The sequence below is a fragment of the Bombina bombina genome, chromosome 1, assembly GCF_027579735.1.
Source record: "Bombina bombina isolate aBomBom1 chromosome 1, aBomBom1.pri, whole genome shotgun sequence".
NCBI classification, from domain to species: Eukaryota; Metazoa; Chordata; class Amphibia; order Anura; family Bombinatoridae; genus Bombina; species Bombina bombina.
Window position 1 is genome coordinate 491,074,029 of NC_069499.1, and position 20,406 is coordinate 491,094,434.

The window sequence follows — 20,406 nt, forward strand, 5'->3', positions numbered from 1 at the left end:
TCTTGGCCTGCTTTCCCTTGTTCCAGCCTTGCATTGGTCTCCAGGCTGGCTTGGCTTGAGAAGTATTACCCTCTTGCTTAGAGGACGTAGCACTTGGGGCTGGTCCGTTTCTACGAAAGGGACGAAAATTAGGTTTATTTTTGGACTTGAAAGACCTATCCTGAGGAAGGGCGTGGCCCTTGCCCCCAGTGATATCAGAGATAATCTCTTTCAAGTCAGGGCCAAACAGCGTTTTCCCCTTGAAAGGAATGTTAAGCAATTTGTTCTTGGAAGACGCATCCGCTGACCAAGATTTTAACCAAAGCGCTCTGCGCGCCACAATAGCAAACCCAGAATTTTTCGCCGCTAACCTAGCCAATTGCAAAGTGGCGTCTAGGGTGAAAGAATTAGCCAATTTGAGAGCACGGATTCTGTCCATAATCTCCTCATAAGAAGGAGAATTACTAGTGATCGCCTTTTCTAGCTCATCGAACCAGAAACACGCGGCTGTAGTGACAGGGACAATGCATGAAATTGGTTGTAGAAGGTAACCTTGCTGAACAAACATCTTTTTAAGCAAACCTTCTAATTTTTTATCCATAGGATCTTTGAAAGCACAACTATCTTCTATGGGTATAGTGGTGCGTTTGTTTAGAGTAGAAACCGCCCCCTCGACCTTGGGGACTGTCTGCCATAAGTCCTTTCTGGGGTCGACCATAGGAAACAATTTTTTAAATATGGGGGGAGGGACGAAAGGTATAACGGGCCTTTCCCATTCTTTATTTACAATGTCCGCCACCCGCTTGGGTATAGGAAAAGCTTCGGGGGGCCCCGGGACCTCTAGGAACTTGTCCATTTTACATAGTTTCTCTGGGATGACCAAATTCTCACAATCATCCAGAGTGGATAACACCTCCTTAAGCAGAGCGCGGAGATGTTCCAACTTAAATTTAAATGTAATCACATCAGGTTCAGCTTGTTGAGAAATTTTCCCTGAATCTGAAATTTCTCCCTCAGACAAAACCTCCCTGGCCCCCTCAGACTGGTGTAGGGGCCCTTCAGAAACAATATCATCAGCGTCCTCATGCTCTTCAGTATTTTCTAAAACAGAGCAGTCGCGCTTTCGCTGATAAGTGGGCATTTTGGCTAAAATGTTTTTGATAGAATTATCCATTACAGCCGTTAATTGTTGCATAGTAAGGAGTATTGGCGCGCTAGATGTACTAGGGGCCTCCTGTGTGGGCAAGACTGGTGTAGACGAAGGAGGGGATGATGCAGTACCATGCTTACTCCCCTCACTTGAGGAATCATCTTGGGCATCAATTTCTCTAAATTTTGTGTCACCTAAATCACAACTATTTAAATGAGAAGGAACCTTGGCTTCCCCACATTCAGAACACAGTCTATCTGGCAGTTCAGACATGTTAAACAGGCATAAACTTGATAACAAAGTACAAAAAACGTTTTAAAATAAAACCGTTACTGTCACTTTAAATTTTAAACTGAACACACTTTATTACTGCAATTGCGAAAAAGTATGAAGGAATTGTTCAAAATTCACCAAAATTTCACCACAGTGTCTTAAAGCCTTAAAAGTATTGCACACCAAATTTGGAAGCTTTAACCCTTAAAATAACGGAACCGGAGCAGTTTTTATATTTAACCCCTTTACAGTCCCTGGTATCTGCTTTGCTGAGACCCAACCAAGCCCAAAGGGGAATACGATACCAAATGACGCCTTCAGAAGTCTTTTCTATGTATCAGAGCTCCTCACACATGCATCTGCATGTCATGCTTCTCAAAAACAAGTGCGCAATACAGGCGCGAAAATGAGACTCTGCCTATGATTAGGGAAAGCCCCTAGAGAATAAGGTGTCCAATACAGTGCCTGCCGGTTATTTTACAAAATTCCCAAGATTAAAATAATTCCTCAAGGCTATGGAGTATAAAATATGTTTATATATAAATCGATTTAGCCCAGAAAATGTCTACAGTCTTAAAAAGCCCTTGTGAAGCCCTTATTTACTGTCTGTAATAAAAATGGCTTACCGGATCCCATAGGGAAAATGACAGCTTCCAGCATTACATCGTCTTGTTAGAATGTGTCATACCTCAAGCAGCAAAAGTCTGCTCACTGTTCCCCCAACTGAAGTTAATTCCTCTCAACAGTCCTGTGTGGAACAGCCATCGATTTTAGTAACGGTTGCTAAAATCATTTTCCTCTTACAAACAGAAATCTTCATCTCTTTTCTGTTTCAGAGTAAATAGTACATACCAGCACTATTTTAAAATAACAAACTCTTGATTGAATAATAAAAACTACAGTTAAACACTAAAAAACTCTAAGCCATCTCCGTGGAGATGTTGCCTGTACAACGGCAAAGAGAATGACTGGGGAAGGCGGAGCCTAGGAGGGATCATGTGACCAGCTTTGCTGGGCTCTTTGCCATTTCCTGTTGGGGAGGAGAATATCCCACAAGTAAGGATGACGCCGTGGACCGGACACACCTATGTTGGAGAAATTACTTCTGTTCAAAACCGAAATACACCCGTGTGGTTTCCAATTTTGGCTGGAATATCCCTTTAAACCTCCAACTAGTGCAATATAATCATTAATAAATATTTAGACAATCGTATTTAGTTGTGTACATGTAAAAGTGTGATTTTATGTGTTTTTACTCTTTTTTGACTCTTTATTAAATCTGGTTTATACACATGTAAAATGCACATGCACACAAACTTTAAAACAGAGAAGAAGCCCTGCAAACAGCTAAAATATGCCACTCGAAATAGGCAAAACTGTGTTATCAGCATCACATCTCCCTCTAGCCATGAATGCCGTCTAGTTGAAATCTAGCTTTCACTGCATTCTAGTGCCGATGAGTTTGCACGTGCAGCATTTCTCATTCAGATACCTGCAGTGTAACCTAATGTCAGCACCTATGAATAGAAGGTGATGCATGAAATGTATATAGTGTTTAGTTTCTCTAACAGTGAGAGTAAAAAAGTTAATAGCCCATTCAGCATGAGCCTAAAATCTTACTTGCCCTTTGCAGGAATGTCCAGGAAAAGCTCCAATTTCTGAGAAATATTTAGGGGTTTAGCTGGCACAAGACAGAGGTTGCAGCATAGGTGAAGAAGGACCCTCAATAACCACTTTACATTTTGGCAGTGGTTCCCTACACATTGGCAGAAACTGCTGCTTATTTAAATCAGGGTATTACCTTTCAAATTTCTATAACACTATATTTTTCAAGAAATACACTTACCTGTCCAAGTACTTGTGTAAATGAAGTATAAATTGCTACCTAAAATAAAAAAAAAGGAAATGAGATATTATACAATCAACAGTAAAATATGATAAACACATTTATATTTGCACAAAATATAAAATATATAAAAAAAAGAGACATAACTATTGGTAAATGGTATATATTTACAAGATCATCTTCAAATTTAAAAGGACCATTAAATACAGCTGAATTGCATAATCAATAGGCATAGGCGAAAATTTCAGCATTTGTTTACAAAATGGCCACAGAGGCAGCCGTTTATTCTCAGCGCCAAATCTATTAGCATCAAACTGCTCAGAATACCTGAATGTGGCTACCTGCAGTCATATTCTGCATTTTGTAAGTGAATGCCAAATAACTCATTTTTGCCCATGTCCAATAATTAACAAATTCCTACAAATGCAATTTCAAAATGAGCAGTAGATGCCCCTTGTACCACGTGACAAACATTAGCAACTCATAGACTCATATTAACACACATATAAATCTTGCGTTTACAAAGACACAATTTGGTAATAGAGGTAATTTTGATTTTTTTTTTCTTTATTGCATGCTCATCTGAATCATGAAAGTTTAACCATGACTTCAGTGTTCCTATAAGTATTTTTTTTTGTTTTAAAAAGGGGGCAGTTACCTTCAGCAGATGTTAAAAGAACACAATTAGTCACAAATAACTGCTGTATTGCTAATAAACAAGCTATGCCCTGTGTATTTTAGCCAGTGATAAATGCTAGAGAAAACTTGCTCATTTAAAAAAAAAAGTTAAAAACAAACAGAATGACACTGAAAACACCTTAAAATTGAGAACCAGTTGAAAAATCAACACAATATAACAAGCTCCCCATGGGCAACTATGTTGGCTACTGTTATGTCTCTTTAATAGTTACCTTAATGAAGTGATCATGCAACAAAAATATTTAAAAAAAAAACAAAACAAAAAAAACAATTTATGCTTACCTGATAAATTTATTTCTCTTGTAGTGTATCCAGTCCACGGATCATCCATTACTTGTGGGATATTCTCCTTCCCAACAGGAAGTTGCAAGAGGATCACCCACAGCAGAGCTGCTATATAGCTCCTCCCCTCACTGCCATATCCAGTCATTCGACCGGAACAAGCCGAGAAAGGAGAAACCATAGGGTGCAGTGGTGACTGTAGTTTAATTAAAATTTAGACCTGCATGAAAAGGACAGGGCGGGCCGTGGACTGGATACACTACAAGAGAAATAAATTTATCAGGTAAGCATAAATTATGTTTTCTCTTGTTAAGTGTATCCAGTCCACGGATTATCCATTACTTGTGGGATACCAATACCAAAGCTAAAGTACACGGATGATGGGAGGGACAAGGCAGGAACTTAAACGGAAGGAACCACTGCCTGTAGAACCTTTCTCCCAAAAACAGCCTCCGAAGAAGCAAAAGTATCAAGTTTGTAAAATATGGAAAAAGTATGAAGGGAAGACCAAGTTGCAGCCTTGCAAATCTGTTCAACAGAGGCCTCATTTTTAAAGGCCCACGTGGAAGCCACAGCTCTAGTAGAATGAGCTGTAATCCTTTCAGGAGGCTGCTGTCCAGCAGTCTCATAGGCTAAACGGATTATACTCTGAAGCCAAAAAGAAAGAGAGGTTGCCGAGGCCTTCTGACCTCTCCTCTGTCCAGAGTAAACAACAAACAGGTTAGATGTTAGGCGAAAATCTTTAGTAGCCTGTAAGTAAAACTTCAAGGCACGGACTACGTCTAGATTATGCAAAAGACGTTCCTTCTTTGAAGAAGGATTAGGACATAATGATGGAACAACAATCTCTTGATTGATATTCTTGTTAGAAACCACCTTAGGTAAAAACCCAGGTTTTGTACGCAGAACAACTTTATCTGAATGAAAGATCAGATAAGGAGAATCACAATGTAAGGCAGATAACTCCGAGACTCTTCGAGCCGAGGAAATAGCCATCAGAAAAAGAACTTTCCATGAAAGAAGTTTGATATCAATAGAATGAAGGGGTTCAAACGGAACCCCTTGAAGAACTTTAAGAACCAAGTTTAAGCTCCATGGAGGAGCAACAGGTTTAAACACAGGCTTAATTCTAACTAAAGCCTGACAAAATGCCTGAACGTCTGGAACTTCTGCCAGACGCTTGTGTAAAAGAATAGACAGAGCAGAAATCTGTCCCTTTAAAGAACTAGCTGATAATCCTTTGTCCATACCCTCTTGGAGGAAGGACAATATCCTAGGAATCCTAACCCTACTCCATGAGTAATTCTTGGATTCACACCAATGAAGATATTTACGCCATATCTTGTGGTAAATTTTCCTGGTGACAGGCTTTCGTGCCTGTATTAAGGTATCAATTACTGACTCGGAGAAGCCACGCTTTGTTAGGATCAAGCGTTCAATCTCCATGCAGTCAGTCTCAGAGAAAGTAGATTTGGATGATTGAAAGGACCTTGTATTAGAAGGTCTTGTCTCAGAGGCAGAGTCCATGGTGGAAAGGATGACATGTCCACTAGGTCTGCATACCAGGTCCTGCGTGGCCACGCAGGCGCTATCAATATCACTGATGCTCTTTCCTGTTTGATTTTGGCAATCAGACGAGGGAGCAGAGGAAACGGTGGAAACACATAAGCCAGGTTGAAGAACCAAGGCGCTGCTAGAGCATCTATCAGTGCCGCTTCTGGGTCCCTGGACCTGGATCCGTAACAAGGAAGCTTGGCGTTCTGGCGAGACGCCATGAGATCCAATTCTGGTTTGCCCCAACGGAGAACCAATTGAGCAAACACCTCCGGATGGAGTTCCCATTCCCCCGGATGAAAAGTCTGACGACTTAGAAAATCCACCTCCCAGTTCTCTACACCTGGGATATGGATCGCTGACAGGTGGCAAGAGTGAGTCTCTGCCCAGCGAATTATCTTGGAGACTTCTGACATCGCTAGGGAACTCCTGGTTCCGCCTTGATGGTTGATGTAAGCCACAGTCGTGATGTTGTCCGACTGAAATCTGATGAACCTCAGTGTTGCTAGCTGAGGCAAAGCCAGAAGAGCATTGAATATTGCTCTTAACTCCATAATATTTATTGGGAGGAGTTTCTCCTCCTGAGTCCATGAACCCTGAGCCTTCAGGGAGTTCCAGACTGCACCCCAACCTAGAAGGCTGGCATCTGTTGTTACAATTGTCCAATCTGGTCTGCGAAAGGTCATACCCTTGGACAGATGGGCCCGAGATAACCAAAAGAGAAAAGAATCTCTGGTTTCCTGATCCAGATTTAGTAGATGGGACAAATCTGTGTAATCCCCATTCCACTGACTGAGCATGCATAATTGCAGCGGTCTGAGATGCAGGCGCACGAATGGCACTATGTCCATCGCCGCTACCATTAAGCCGATTACTTCCATGCACTGAGCCACCGTGGGGCGCGGAATGGAGTGAAGAACACGGCAAGCATTTAGAAGTTTTGATAACGTGGACTCCGTCAGGTAAATTCTCATTTCTACAGAATCTATTAGAGTCCCTAGGAAGGAAACCCTCGTGAGAGGAGATAGAGAACTCTTTTCTTCGTTCACTTTCCACCCATGCGACCTCAGGAATGCCAGAACTATCTCTGTATGAGATTTGGCAATTTGAAAGCTTGACGCCTGTATCAGGATATCGTCCAGGTAAGGAGCCACCGCTATGCCTCGCGGTCTTAGGACCGCCAGAAGTGAGCCCAGAACCTTTGAAAAAATTCTTGGGGCTGTAGCCAACCCGAATGGAAGAGCTACAAATTGGTAATGCCTGTCTAGAAAGGCAAACCTCAGGAACTGATGATGATTCTTGTGAATCGGAATGTTAAGGTAGGCATCCTTTAAGTCCACTGTGGTCATGTACTGACCCTCTTGGATCATGGGTAAAATGGTTCGAATAGTTTCCATCTTGAATGACGGAACTCTGAGGAATTTGTTTAGGATCTTTAAATCCAAAATTGGTCTGAAGGTTCCCTCTTTTTTGGGAACCACAAACAGATTTGAATAAAACCCCTGTCCTTGTTCCGTCCGCGGAGCTGGATGGATCACTCCCATTACAAGGAGATCTTGTACGCAGCTTAGGAATGCCTCTTTCTTTATCTGGTTTGCAGATAATCTTGAAAGGTGAAATCTCCCTTGTGGAGGAGAAGCTTTGAAGTCCAGAAGATATCCCTGAGATATGATCTCCAACGCCCAGGGATCCTGAACATCTCTTGCCCACGCCTGGGCGAAGAGAGAGAGTTTGCCCCCTACTAGATCCGTTGTTGGATAGGGGGCCGCTCCTTCATGCTGTCTTAGAGGCAGCAGCAGGCTTTCTGGCCTGCTTGCCCTTGTTCCAGGACTGGTTAGGTTTCAAGGCCTGCTTGGATTGAGCAAAAGTTCCCTCTTGTTTTGAAGCAGAGGAAGTTGATGCTGCACCTGCCTTGAAATTTCGAAAGGCACGAAAATTAGACTGTTTGGCCTTTGATTTGGCCCTGTCCTGAGGAAGGGTATGACCCTTACCTCCAGTAATGTCAGCAATAATTTATTTCAAACCAGGCCCGAATAAGGTCTGCCCCTTGAAAGGAATGTTGAGTAATTTAGACTTTGAAGTCACATCAGCTGACCAGGATTTGAGCCATAGCGCCCTACGCGCCTGGATGGCGAATCCGGAATTCTTAGCCGTTAGTTTAGTCAAATGAACAATGGCATCAGAAACAAATGAGTTAGCTAGCTTAAGAGTTCTAAGCTTGTCAACAATTTCAGTCAATGGAGCTGTGGCCTCTTCCAGGGCCTCAAACCAGAATGCCGCCGCAGCAGTGACAGGCGCAATGCATGCAAGGGGCTGTAAAATAAAACCTTGTTGAATAAACATTTTCTTAAGGTAACCCTCCAATTTTTTATCCATTGGATCTGAAAAAGCACAACTGTCCTCAACCGGGATAGTGGTACGCTTTGCTAAAGTAGAAACTGCTCCCTCCACCTTAGGGACAGTCTGCCATAAGTCCCGTGTAGTGGCATCTATTGGAAACATTTTTCTAAATATAGGAGGTGGGGAAAAGGGCACACCGGGCCTATCCCACTCCTTACTAATAATTTCTGTAAGCCTTTTAGGTATTGGAAAAACATCAGTACTCACCGGCACTGCATAGTATTTATCCAGCCTACACAATTTCTCTGGCACTGCAATTGTGTCACAGTCATTCAGAGCAGCTAATACCTCCCCAAGCAATACACGGAGGTTCTCAAGCTTAAATTTAAAATTAAAAATCTCTGAATCAGGTCTCCCCGATTCAGAGACGTCACCCACAGACTGAAGCTCTCCGTCCTCAGGTTCTGCATATTGTGACGCAGTATCAGACATGGCTCTTACAGCATCTACGCGCTCTGTATCTCGTCTAACCCCAGAGCTATCGCGCTTACCTCTCAATTCAGGCAATCTGGATAATACCTCTGACAGGGTATTATTCATGATTGCAGCCATGTCCTGCAAAGTAATCGCTATGGGTGTCCCTGATGTACTTGGCCCCATATTAGCGTGCGTCCCTTGAGCGGGAGGCGAAGGGTCCGACAGGTGGGGAGAGTTAGTCGGCATAACTTCCCCCTCGACAGACCCCTCTGGTGACAATTCTTTTATAGATAAAGACTGATCTTTACTGTTTAAGGTGAAATCAATACATTTAGTACACATTCTCCTATGGGGCTCCACCATGGCTTTTAAACATAATGAACAAGTATCCTCTGTTTCAGACATGTTTGTACAGACTAGCAATGAGACTAGCAAGCTTGGAAAACACTTTAAAGCAAGTTAACAAGCAATATAAAAAACGTTACTGTGCCTTTAAGGGAAACAAATTTTGACAAAATGTGAAATAACAGTGAAAAAAGGCAGTTACACTAACAAAATTTTTACAGTGTATGTAACAAGTCAGCAGAGCATTGCACCCACTTGCAAATGGATGATTAACCCCTTAATAACAAAAACAAAATAATAAATGACAAAAACGTTTTTAAAACACAGTCACAACTGCCACAGTCTACTGTGATTGTTACCCTCCTCAAACACGACTTTGAAGCCTTTTGAGCCCTTCAGAGATGTCCTGGATCATGCAAGAAGAAGCTGAATGTCTCCGTCAGTATTTTTAGCTGCACAGAAAAGCACTAAAATAGGCCCTTCCCACTCATATTGCAACAGTGGAAAGCCTCAGGAACTGTTTCTAGGCAAAAATCAAACCAGCCATGTGGAAAAAAACTAGGCCCCAATAAGTTTTGTCACCAAACATATATAAAAACGATTAAACATGCCAGCAAACGTTTTATATTACACTTTTATAAGAGTATGTATCTCTATTAATAAGCCTGATACCAGTCGCTATCACTGCATTTAAGGCTTTACTTACATTAATCCGGTATCAGCAGCATTTTCTAGCATATTCCATCCCTAGAAAAATATTAAATGCACATACCTTATTGCAGGAAAACCTGCACGCCATTCCCCCTCTGAAGTTACCTCACTCCTCAGAATATGTGAGAACAGCAATGGATCTTAGTTACTTCTGCTAAGATCATAGAAATCACAGGCAGATTCTTCTTCTAATGCTGCCTGAGATGAAACAGTACACTCCGGTACCATTTAAAAATAAAAAAACTTTTGATTGAAGTTAAAAAACTAACTATAATACACCACTCTCCTCTTACTACGTCCATCTTTGTTGAGAGTTGCAAGAGAATGACTGGATATGGCAGTGAGGGGAGGAGCTATATAGCAGATCTGCTGTGGGTGATCCTCTTGCAACTTCCTGTTGGGAAGGAGAATATCCCACAAGTAATGGATGATCCGTGGACTGGATACACTTAACAAGCGAAACATACATTATGCTTACCTGATAATTTAATTTCCATCGAGGGGAGGAGAGTCCACTGCTTCATTCATTACTGTTGGGAATTAAGAACCTGGCCACCAGGAGGAGGCAAAGACACCCAGCCAAATGCTTAAATACCACCCCCACTTCCCTCATCCCCCAGTCATTCTGCCGAGGGAACAAGGAAACAGTAGAAGAAATATCAGGGAATAAATGGTGCCAGAAAATAAATTAAATTTAGGTCTGCACTTCAGAGATACGGGCGGGAGCTGTGGACTCTCCCCCCCTCGATGGAAATGACATTATCAGGTAAGCATAATTTATGTTTTCCATCTAAAGGGAAGGAGAGTCCACGGCTTCATTCATTACTGTTGGGAACATATACCCAAGCTCTATAGGACACTGAATGAAACAGGGAGGGAAAAGGCGGACTCTAATCTGAGGGCACCACAGCCTGCAAAACCTTTCTTCTAAAAACAGCTTCCGCAGAAGCAAAAAACGTCAAATTTGTAAAACTTTGCAAAAGTGTGTCAGGAGGACCAGGTAGTCGCATTACAAATCTGCTCCATAGAGGCCTCATTCTTGAAGGCCTAAGAAGAAGCCACAGCTCTAGTTGAATGAGCCGTAATCCTCTGAGGAGGCTTAAGTCCCGTTGACTCATAGGCCAAGCAAATCAAGCTCCTCAACTAAAAGGACAAAGAGGTAGAAGAGGCTCTCTGCCCATTGCGCTTCCCAGAATACACCACAAAAGAGATGTAGACTGTCTGAAATCCTTTGTAGCCTGAAGATAGAACTTCAGGGCTGATCCACATCCAGATTATGAAGTAACCTCTCCTTAGAAGAAGCAGTGGGAACCACTATATCCTGATTGATGTTCCGGTAAGACACCACCTTGGGGAGAAACCCCAAACCAGTGCGAAGCACAGCCTTGTCCGCATGAAAAACCAGATAATGCGGCTCACATTGCAAGGCAGCCAGTTCAGATACTCTGCATGCCGACGCAATGGCCAACAGGAAGAGAACCTTCCAGGACTGAATCTTAAAGTCAATGGAATGCATAGGCTCAAATGGAACCCTCTGCAAAACCTTAAGGGCCAAGTTTAAGCTCCATGGGGGAGCAGACTGTCTAAAGACAGGCCTGATTCTAGACAGAGCCTGAACAAAGGATTGGATGTCAGGGAGCTCAGCGAGTCTCCTATGCAACAAGACTGACAATGCCAAAATCTGTCCCTTTAAGGAACAAGCGGCAAGACCCTTCTCCAAACCGTCTTGGAGAAAGGATAGAATCCTGGATACTTTCATCTTATGCCAAGGATATCCATGCTTTTCAAACCAGGACAAGTAAGTCCTCCACACCTTATGGTAGATGCGACGAGTGACTGGCTTCCTTGCCTGACAGAGTATCAATCACACTTTCAGAAAAGCCTCTCTTGGTCAAGACTAGGCGTTCAATCCCCACGCAGTCAGCCTCAGAGAATTGAGATTTTGATGATGAAAGGGGCCCTGTTCCAGCAGATCCCTGACACAGGGTAACCTCCACGGCGGAGAGAATGACATCCCCACCAAACCCGCAAACCACGTCCTCCGCGGCCACGCTGGAGCAATCAGAATGGCCGAAGCTCGCTCCTGTTTGATGCGTACCACTACACGAGGTAGAAGTGGTAACGGTGGAAAAATGTAAGCTAGGTTGAACCCTCAAGACACCGCTAAGGCATCTATTAGCTCTGCCTGGGGATCCCTGGACCTCGAACCGTGTCAGGGTAGCTTGCAATTGAGTCTGGACGCCATGAGGTCTATCTCTGGCTTTCCCCACCTGAGATAAATCTCCGCAAACCCTTTGGGGTGAAGAGACCAGTCCCCCGGATGGAAGTATTGCCTGCTGAGAAAGTCTGCTTCCAAGCTGTCCACACCTAGAATGTGAATCGCTGAGAGCAAGCAGCTGTGGGACTCCGCCCACTCCAAAATCCGAGACACCTCCCCTCATAGCTAGGGAGCTCCTCGTACCGCCCTGGTGGTTGATGTAAGCCACAGAGGTAATGTTGTCGGTCTGGAGTCTGAAGAAGCTGAACGACCCCAGAAGAGGACATGCCTTCAGAGCATTGTAGATTGCTCGGAGTTCCTGAATATTTATCGAAAGGAGAGACTCCTCCCGGGACAATTTTCCTTGTGCCATCCTGGAACCCCAAACAGCTCCCCATCCTGCCAGACATGCGTCCGTGGTCACAATCTCCCAGGAGGGTCTCAAGAAGGATGTCCCCATGGACAGTTGCGCCGGATGGATCCACCAAGAGAGGGAGATCCGAGTCCGAGCATCCATGGATATCTGCTGTGATAGATCTGAATGATTGCTGTTCCACTGTCTCAACATGCACAATTGAAGAGGATGGAACCTGGCGAATGGAATGACGTCTATGCTGGAAACCATGATTCTGATCACCTTCATAAACTGAGCCACCGAGGGGCTTGAGGAGGACTGAAGGGCAAGACAAGAGGACGCAATCCTGCGTCGATGGTCTGTGAGAAATATTTTCATGGACATAGAGTATTATCGTACCCAGGATCTCCACCCTGTTGCTGGGAACCAGGGAACTCTTTCCCAAGTTGATCTTCCAACAGTGAGATTGGAGCAAAAGAAGAAGAGCCCTCGAATGATCCTCTGCGAGCAACGGCGCCTGGACTAGGATGTCGTCCAGATAGGGTGCCACAGCAATGCCTCTGGCCACCACAAGTAGCACCCCCCAGAATCTTTGTGAAGACTCTCGGAACCGTCGCCAGACCAAAAGGAAGGGCCACAAACTGGAAGTGTTGGTCCAGAAACGCAAATCTCAGGAACTTGAAGAGGTCCATGTTGATTGACACATGAAGGTAAGCGTCCTTCAAATCTATGGTTGTCATGAACTGTCCCTCTTGAACTAGGGACAGAATAGATCTGATTGTTTCCATTTTGAACGATGGAACACTCAGAAACTTGTTTAAACACTTTAGGTCCAGAATCATGCAGAACGTGCCCTCCTTCTTTGGAACCACAAAAAAGATTTGAATAGTACCCTAGACCCCTTTCTACTTGGGGTACTGGTACGATGACACCTAGAGAGGAGGGATCTCGCACACATTCTAGAAAGGCTTCTCTCTTTTCCAGTCTTAAAGACAGGTTTGATAGGAGGAATCTGCCCCTGGGTGGATGGGATCTGAACCCTATCCTGTAGCCCTGGGAGACCACGTCCAGAACCCAAGGATACTGAACGTCCTGTAACCAGGCTTATGAGAAGAGAGATAATCTGCCCCCTACTTGGTCCAGAGACCGGATGGGCCGCCCCTTCATGACGATTTTGTTTCGGCAGGCTTTTTGCTCTGCTTAGACTTGTTCCAAGAATGAGCCAGTTTCCAAGTTCCCTCGGACTGGTCCACTTTGGCGACGGGCTGCTGGCCCTGGGCCTTGTCCGCACAAAAGGGGGGGGAAGTAGATCCTTTAGGCTTAGCCTTCTTATCCTGTGGTAGGAAAGCTCCCTTGCCTCCCATAACTGTGGATATAATCGAATCCAATCCTGGACCAAACAGAATCTTTGCTTGAGAAGGCAGGGACAACAGCCTCGACTTAGAAGTCATGTCTGCAGACCAAGACTTTAGCCACACAGCCCTGCGAGCTAAAACGGAAAAGCTTGAAACCTTAGCGTTCAGGCAAATAATTTGCATATTGGCATCACATATGAAAGAATTGGCGATCTTCAGCGCCTTAATCTTATCCTGTATCTCGTCGATGAAAGTCTCCCCCTCGACCATTTTACACAGGGATTCACACCAATATGTCGCAGCTCCGGCGACCGTGGCTACAGCTGCTACCGGCTGAAAAACAAACCCTGTGTTTTGAATCATTTTCCTTAACATGTTTCCCAACTTTTTATCCATGGGCTCTTTAAACGACGAACTATCCTCAAGGGGAATAGTTGTCCGCTTCGCTTCATCTTAGGGACAGTACCCAACAGCTCCAGCTGAGAGTCTGGGATGGGGAACAGTTTCTTAAAGGTAGAAGAAGGGGAAAAGGAAGAACCTAATCGCTCCCATTCATTCTTAATATTTGCCATCTTAACAGGAACCGGAAAGGCCTGAGGCACCACCCTTTCCTCATCTACCTTATTAAGCTTAGGAATTGCAGGTTCTTCTGGAAGTTTCGGTTCTGGAACCTCCAGAGTAGCAAGCATCTAAACCTCCAAGCAGCCGGAGGTTTAGAAGACACTGAGTCTGAGTGGGCCTCGTCATCGTATAATGCCTCAGAAATTTCCACAGGTGTAGACAACCCCTGGGCCGGGCCGCCATGATACGCCCTACGCTTGCGCTTAGCAGAACGTGGTAAGACATGGATCACTTTTGATACTGCTGTTTGCAGTTGATCCGCAAAATCTGACGGCCAACAAATCTCTCCTGCAGGAGTAATGGTTGGACCCTGGGGCGCTGCATGTGCAATAGGAGATGGATGCAGGGAAAACACCTCATGGGACGGGGACCCCTCAGAGGTGGACGGCTCAGTAATACTAGACTTCCGTTTGCTCTTAGATGTCGTAGCTTTATTAAGGCACATAGTTGAGCAGGCTGATCTACCAGTACATCCTCACAATAAACACAGGAATGAGACCTAGTAAAAGAGGGCGAGCCCTCTAACGCATCAGAGTGCTCCATAGCTTGCGCTGTTATTAAGGACTAGATTAACTTAACAAATAGGCACCTTTATAACCTCCAATGGCCGGGGCACTCACCACCCCCTATGATATGGACTACAGAAACCATAATGTCACCTGCGCCGCTGATCAACAGAGGAAGATAAATAGCCACACCCAGTCACATGGAATGCCCGGCAGGAACCGCCCCTGCCTAAGGTCACCTGAAAGTTCCACACATTGCTAAAACCTCATCTAGCACATAACGCAGCAATGACACAAATATCATGTATAACCCCCCCCCCCCTGTTAAATAATCCCCTTTCCAGGAATATTAACCCTTGATTCTTAAAGATAAAAGGCGTCACACTGTGACCCTGTCTTTTGTGTTATCATTATGTAATAAAAATTAAACGATCTTACCAGAATCTACGCCTTGGAACAGAAACACGGCCCTTCATGTGTGACAGGTTAGTCTCGACATTGACTTGAGTGTAAAAAGCAGGCAGCGAAATTTGTCAACGCTGATTGCTTGTGGAGCTGTTAATATGAGTCGGATGGTTTTGCAGGAAGACTCTCCCAGCATCTCCGGAGTTTCACCCAGGCTCTCACTGAGAGGCTGATAGGACTACTTAAAACTCCAGTCCCATTCCGAAGAGTACTACCCTCCATCTTCTGCACTTCTCTGCCATCCTCCTGTGACAAAAGGCAAAGAATGACTGGGGGATGAGAGAAGTGGGGGAGGTATTTTAAGCCTTTGGCTGGGGTGTCTTTGCCTCTTCCTGGTGGCCAGGTTCTTAATTCCCAACAGTAATGAATGAAGCATTGCAATCTCCTCCCCTTTAGATGGAAAGAGACAAGCGCTCAACCTATGAACGAACAATAGCATAATAGCTTGTTCTATGGCTAGTTACCACCCAAGAAGCAGCCTCTTTTTGCTTAAAATGTGCCTTTCGCAGAGAAGAACTTTCCATATCAGTCTGATACTGACTTAACAGTGCAGCCAGGCAATCCCTCTCTGAACGAGAAAAACGGCAAAACCCCAGATGTACGTTTCAGTCTATTGTGGGCCTCGTCAGGGAGGTGCAGCCATATCCCTCTAGGCACACTGAGCAACGGGTCCACGTCTGGATTCCCGCATCACGCTTAGGGAGACACTTCCCTAAGAGTCATAATTTGCATAAATAAAGAGAAAAGCGCTCAACCTAGGAACGAACAATAGCATAATAGCTTGTTCTATGGCAAGTTACCACCCAAGAAGCAGCCTCTTTTTGCTCAACAAAGAGGCTGCTCCTGGGTGGTAAATCGCCATAGAACTAGCTGAGGAGCTGTTCATTCCTGGTAGAGCGTTTCTCTCTTTGTATGCAAATTAATATGACCCTAGGGAGGTCTCCCTATGGGTGATGGGGGAAACCAGACATGGACACCTTGCCAGTGTGCTTGGAGGAATGTGGCTGCACCTCACTGACAAGGCCCATAGGAGGCAGAAACGATCATCTGGGGTTGTCATTATCCTTGATCAGAGGAGACTTGCCTGGTATTTCAGGGCTGGACTGACCTTACTTGGCGGGATCAGACTGATATACTACAGGAAAGTTTTCCTCTGTTAAAAGCACACTGGTCAAATAGAGGCTGCTCCTGGGTTGTATATCGCCAGAGAACTAGCTGATGAGCTGTTTGTTCCTGGTAGAGCGCTTCTCTCTTCATATGCAAAAATATTAAAAACCCTAGTCAAAAAGGATGATCTTCCTGGAGTCATTATAAAGTAATCAATGACTCAAGACTAATCATCAGAAGCCATACTGAAGTATTGCCTACAGGCCGAAATATTTAAATGAGATGACTCTAGAGTCATTCACTGGCTATTCATTCAACACTTTTTCTTTGTGGATTCTGCTGGGCTTGATAAGCCTTCTCCATGTTCTGTGAGTTGTGGGTGCTGTATTTAATTTACCTGTTTAAGTGCATGCATGTGAAGTAATCAGTAATGTAATCTGCTAATCATTCTGAAGTCATCATCTAGAATACTTTAGAAGTCATTTGCACATCATAAGACTTGTAAAGCAGTTTTATGATCTCCAGTATTACTCCAGTAATACTGTTTGTTTTGTGAGATCTGTAAGAGGATGTGATCAGGCTGAACATGCCTAGACTAGCCATGGTGAAAATCAAGACACACTTCCCCAGATTTTACTCAATTTATTTGTTGATCAGATTATTACACAATCTTTAAATGAAACAGATTTCACCAAATATTTTTTTTATAGATCATTATAAAAGCAGATGATGGGACACCACCATGGTTCTGTGTATTGTTTCTTAAAGCCAAGTGGAAATTCTTGGTTTTGAAGTCTGTGTGGTTATATTGCGGACAAAGAGGATGTAAACAAAATAATTCTCTTTGTAACTTTAGGAGTTCAAACAATTACAACCACTTGCAGCATTTATACAGTTTAACTACATATGTCCCTAGAATCTAGAGTAGGTGTGTTTTCAATGAAGATCAAGAATTTGTTTATTTTGTAACTTTAAAATTCTGTGAAGTATTTTCCGAGGTGCAAGACCGTCTTCCCCAGGCATACAACATACTTTGTTATGACCATATAGTGCAGGCTGATGCCCACAAACACTTATTTTTTGCTTATAAATCAGTAGTAGGTAACCAAGACAAATATCCCATTTATAACCCTAGAAGACAAATATATTCTATATTACTCCAAAAAATACATCTAATCCCTATTCACTAACATAATAGTTGAAAAAATGACACTCTAATTCGTTAGAGCATGTCAGTTTATGACTATCGACCCTACACTACTGTGTGTTTAACCGCATGCAAAGGGGTTAAACACATAGTAGAAATGCCTCTTGGGACCTGCACAGCACTGCGGGTCCCGAGCGGAAACCACGGCTGATCCATTCAATAGAGTTAGCCGTATAATGTGTGACTAGTTTTGCTAATTGGATCAGTAAAAGTTTCTGCTCTGGACCAGCAGTGCTGTGCGTGTCCCGAACAGCACTTTTACAGCAAGTTTAAACCCTTTGCATGGGGTTAAACTCCCGGTAGTGTAGAATCGATTTGTTTGTACAATAAAGGTTTATTTTTAAACTTGGAAGCTGGAGAACATTGATAGTTTATGGAAGTTTGGGCTTGGTAAGCCTCCCCCGATTTGTGCACATACAATCACAGATCATGACCATCAACATTAAACAGAAAAAACCTCTAAAAAATGTTTTACCTGAAAATGGTTTATAGAAAACAACGTTAAATAATCTTAAAAAAATTAGTACTGAGAAAATGACCAATACATAAGCATAGTGTAACAGAAGAGTAATTTAAAGAAATTAATATCTGCCCTATACAGGAAGTTGCAGCAGAGTCTTTTATGGGCAGATGACAAGATTAAGCAAACAAAACTTAACAATTGAGGGCTCGTTTCCATTGAGCCGTTAAAAATGGAGCCGTCAGCTACCAAAGAGGCCGACAGCTAAAAATAATTTACGGCTCCATTTTAGTACCAGGTTTCCATTGAAAAGGTTTACGTTTTGCGTGTGGTCGCTCTTTTCGTGTAGGTGTAAGTTAGCGTTGTGTTAACGCTTCCACCCGATCCCGGGTTTCTAAAACATTAATAGGTTACTATTGTAACCCGATCGTACAGTACACTTGATCGCATATACGGCGCCGCATACTAGTGCGGCGCCGTATATTTTACCCGTCGCTGGCTGTTAGAAACACCTAACGCATGCACAATATCTACCTCTCAACCGCAACTCCCCCACCGCAATAACTAAAACCCCTAAACCGCCATCCACCCACGACGCAAACTATCTATTTAAACTATTAACCCCTAATCCGCAATGCCCCACAACGCAAACTATTTATTAAATCTATTAACCCCTAAACCACCACCCCAACGCAAAGTAGCTAAACTATTAACCCCTAAACCACCAATAACCCACACCGCAATTAACCTAAAAAATCTATTAACCCCTAAACCGCCAAACCCCACAACGCAAATAACTAATCACTAAGCCCCCTAACCTAACACCCCCTCAATTAACCCCATTACATAAATTAAAATAATTCTTAATTACAAATAAAATAAAAAAAAACTATTACTTAAAAAATAAAAAATAAACTTAAATTATGCTTACCTGATAATTTTCTTTTCTTCTGACGGGAAGAGTCCACAGCTGCATTCATTACTTTTGGGAATTCAGAACCTGGCCACCAGGAGGAGGCAAAGACACCCCAGCCACTTCCCTCATCCCCCAGTCATTCTGCCAAGGGAACACGGAACAGTAAGAGAAATATCAGGGTGAAAAAGGTGCGAGAAAAATAAAAACTAAAATACAGCCGCCCCATAGAAAAAACACGGGCAGGGAGCTGTGGACTCTTCCCATCAGAAGAAAAGAAAATGATTAGGTAAGCATAATTTAAGTTTTTCTTCTTAAACGGGAAGAGTCCACAGCTGCATTCATTACTTTTGTGAAAACAATACCCAAGCTATAGAGGACACTGAATGCAAACCAAGGGTGGGTACAGAAGGCGGCCCCATTCGAAGGGCACTATAGCCTGAAATTACTCAACACCCGATAAAAGTCCTGCAAGCTTTCTGATGGCACAGAAACAATCCCTGCCCCGAAGGAAGAGAACCTACCCCTACCCTCAAAGAGGAAAACAGAGGACCCATAAGGTATCCAAAGGTCCACCAACTATGGTAAAAAAAAATCTCAAAACGACTAAAGCAAACCCAAGGTTGCTAAAGACAACCACCCAGGGAAAGACTCCCTAGAAGGACAAGGACCAGGGATCAACTCCACACCTATGAAAAGGCGATCACGAGAAAGAACCAAGGTCAGCTCCCTGACAACACCATACAACTTATGGTGCTTCAAGGAAGCCACAGTCTCCTCACTGTACCATAGTTTAGCAGACACAGCCGCTAAAAGTAGACAACATAGGAAAAAACCCATATGAAGCTGAAGAAATTCAAAGTCTGTAGACAAGGAAAGAAACACACTATCCCATCAGAGAAAAAAAAAGGCTATCTTGTGAAAACACACAGCCACCTCTGAGCTCCAGCCTCAAGGCAGCAAGGCTAAACCTAAGCCATCATGGGAGATCTACCCACAGAGATTGTCAAAAATATCAACAGCAACTCTCGCAACACCTCAGCAGAAAAAGGTGGGGCCTAGAAGGGAACGACCCCATGGGGGAACAACTCTGACCATTATTTAAATCTCGCTTTCTACCACAAGCCATGACAGAACTACTACGTGCTTGAGTTCCAGAACCCCTACACAGCTCCCTCCTAAGAGGGACCACTACCAAACCAGGGAGATAGACACTAAACTACAGCATCCCAGGACCTCTTGCATGCAAAAAGGACAGAACCGCTCGGAAACAAGAAAAGGACCTTGGGGCCTCAATGGAAACTGTATTCAGAAACCTCCCAGAAGGAGGACAAACGCAAAATAACCGCTTCCACAACCATAGCAATGGAGAAGAGATGAGAGAGTGGTGAAATCAAGTGATAAGAGACCATTCGGTCATACCAACAGCTCAGTGGAAATAGACACATACGAGTCCACATCAAGGTGCAATAACTGCCCCTGACAAACACTGTCAGATCCCACC

At 43.7% G+C, this 20,406-nt stretch overlaps 1 protein-coding gene across 1 annotated transcript in view; it reads right to left on the reverse strand.

Annotated features, from left to right (window-relative positions):
- PGAP1 (post-GPI attachment to proteins inositol deacylase 1) overlaps window positions 1–20,406 on the reverse strand; it is a 703,705-nt gene that overhangs the window by 249,992 nt on the left and 433,307 nt on the right. Inside the window, exon 20 of the mRNA XM_053698557.1 lies at window positions 3,249–3,287. Coding sequence (XP_053554532.1) covers window positions 3,249–3,287 — 39 coding nt within the window. The remainder of the gene's footprint in view (window positions 1–3,248; window positions 3,288–20,406) is intronic.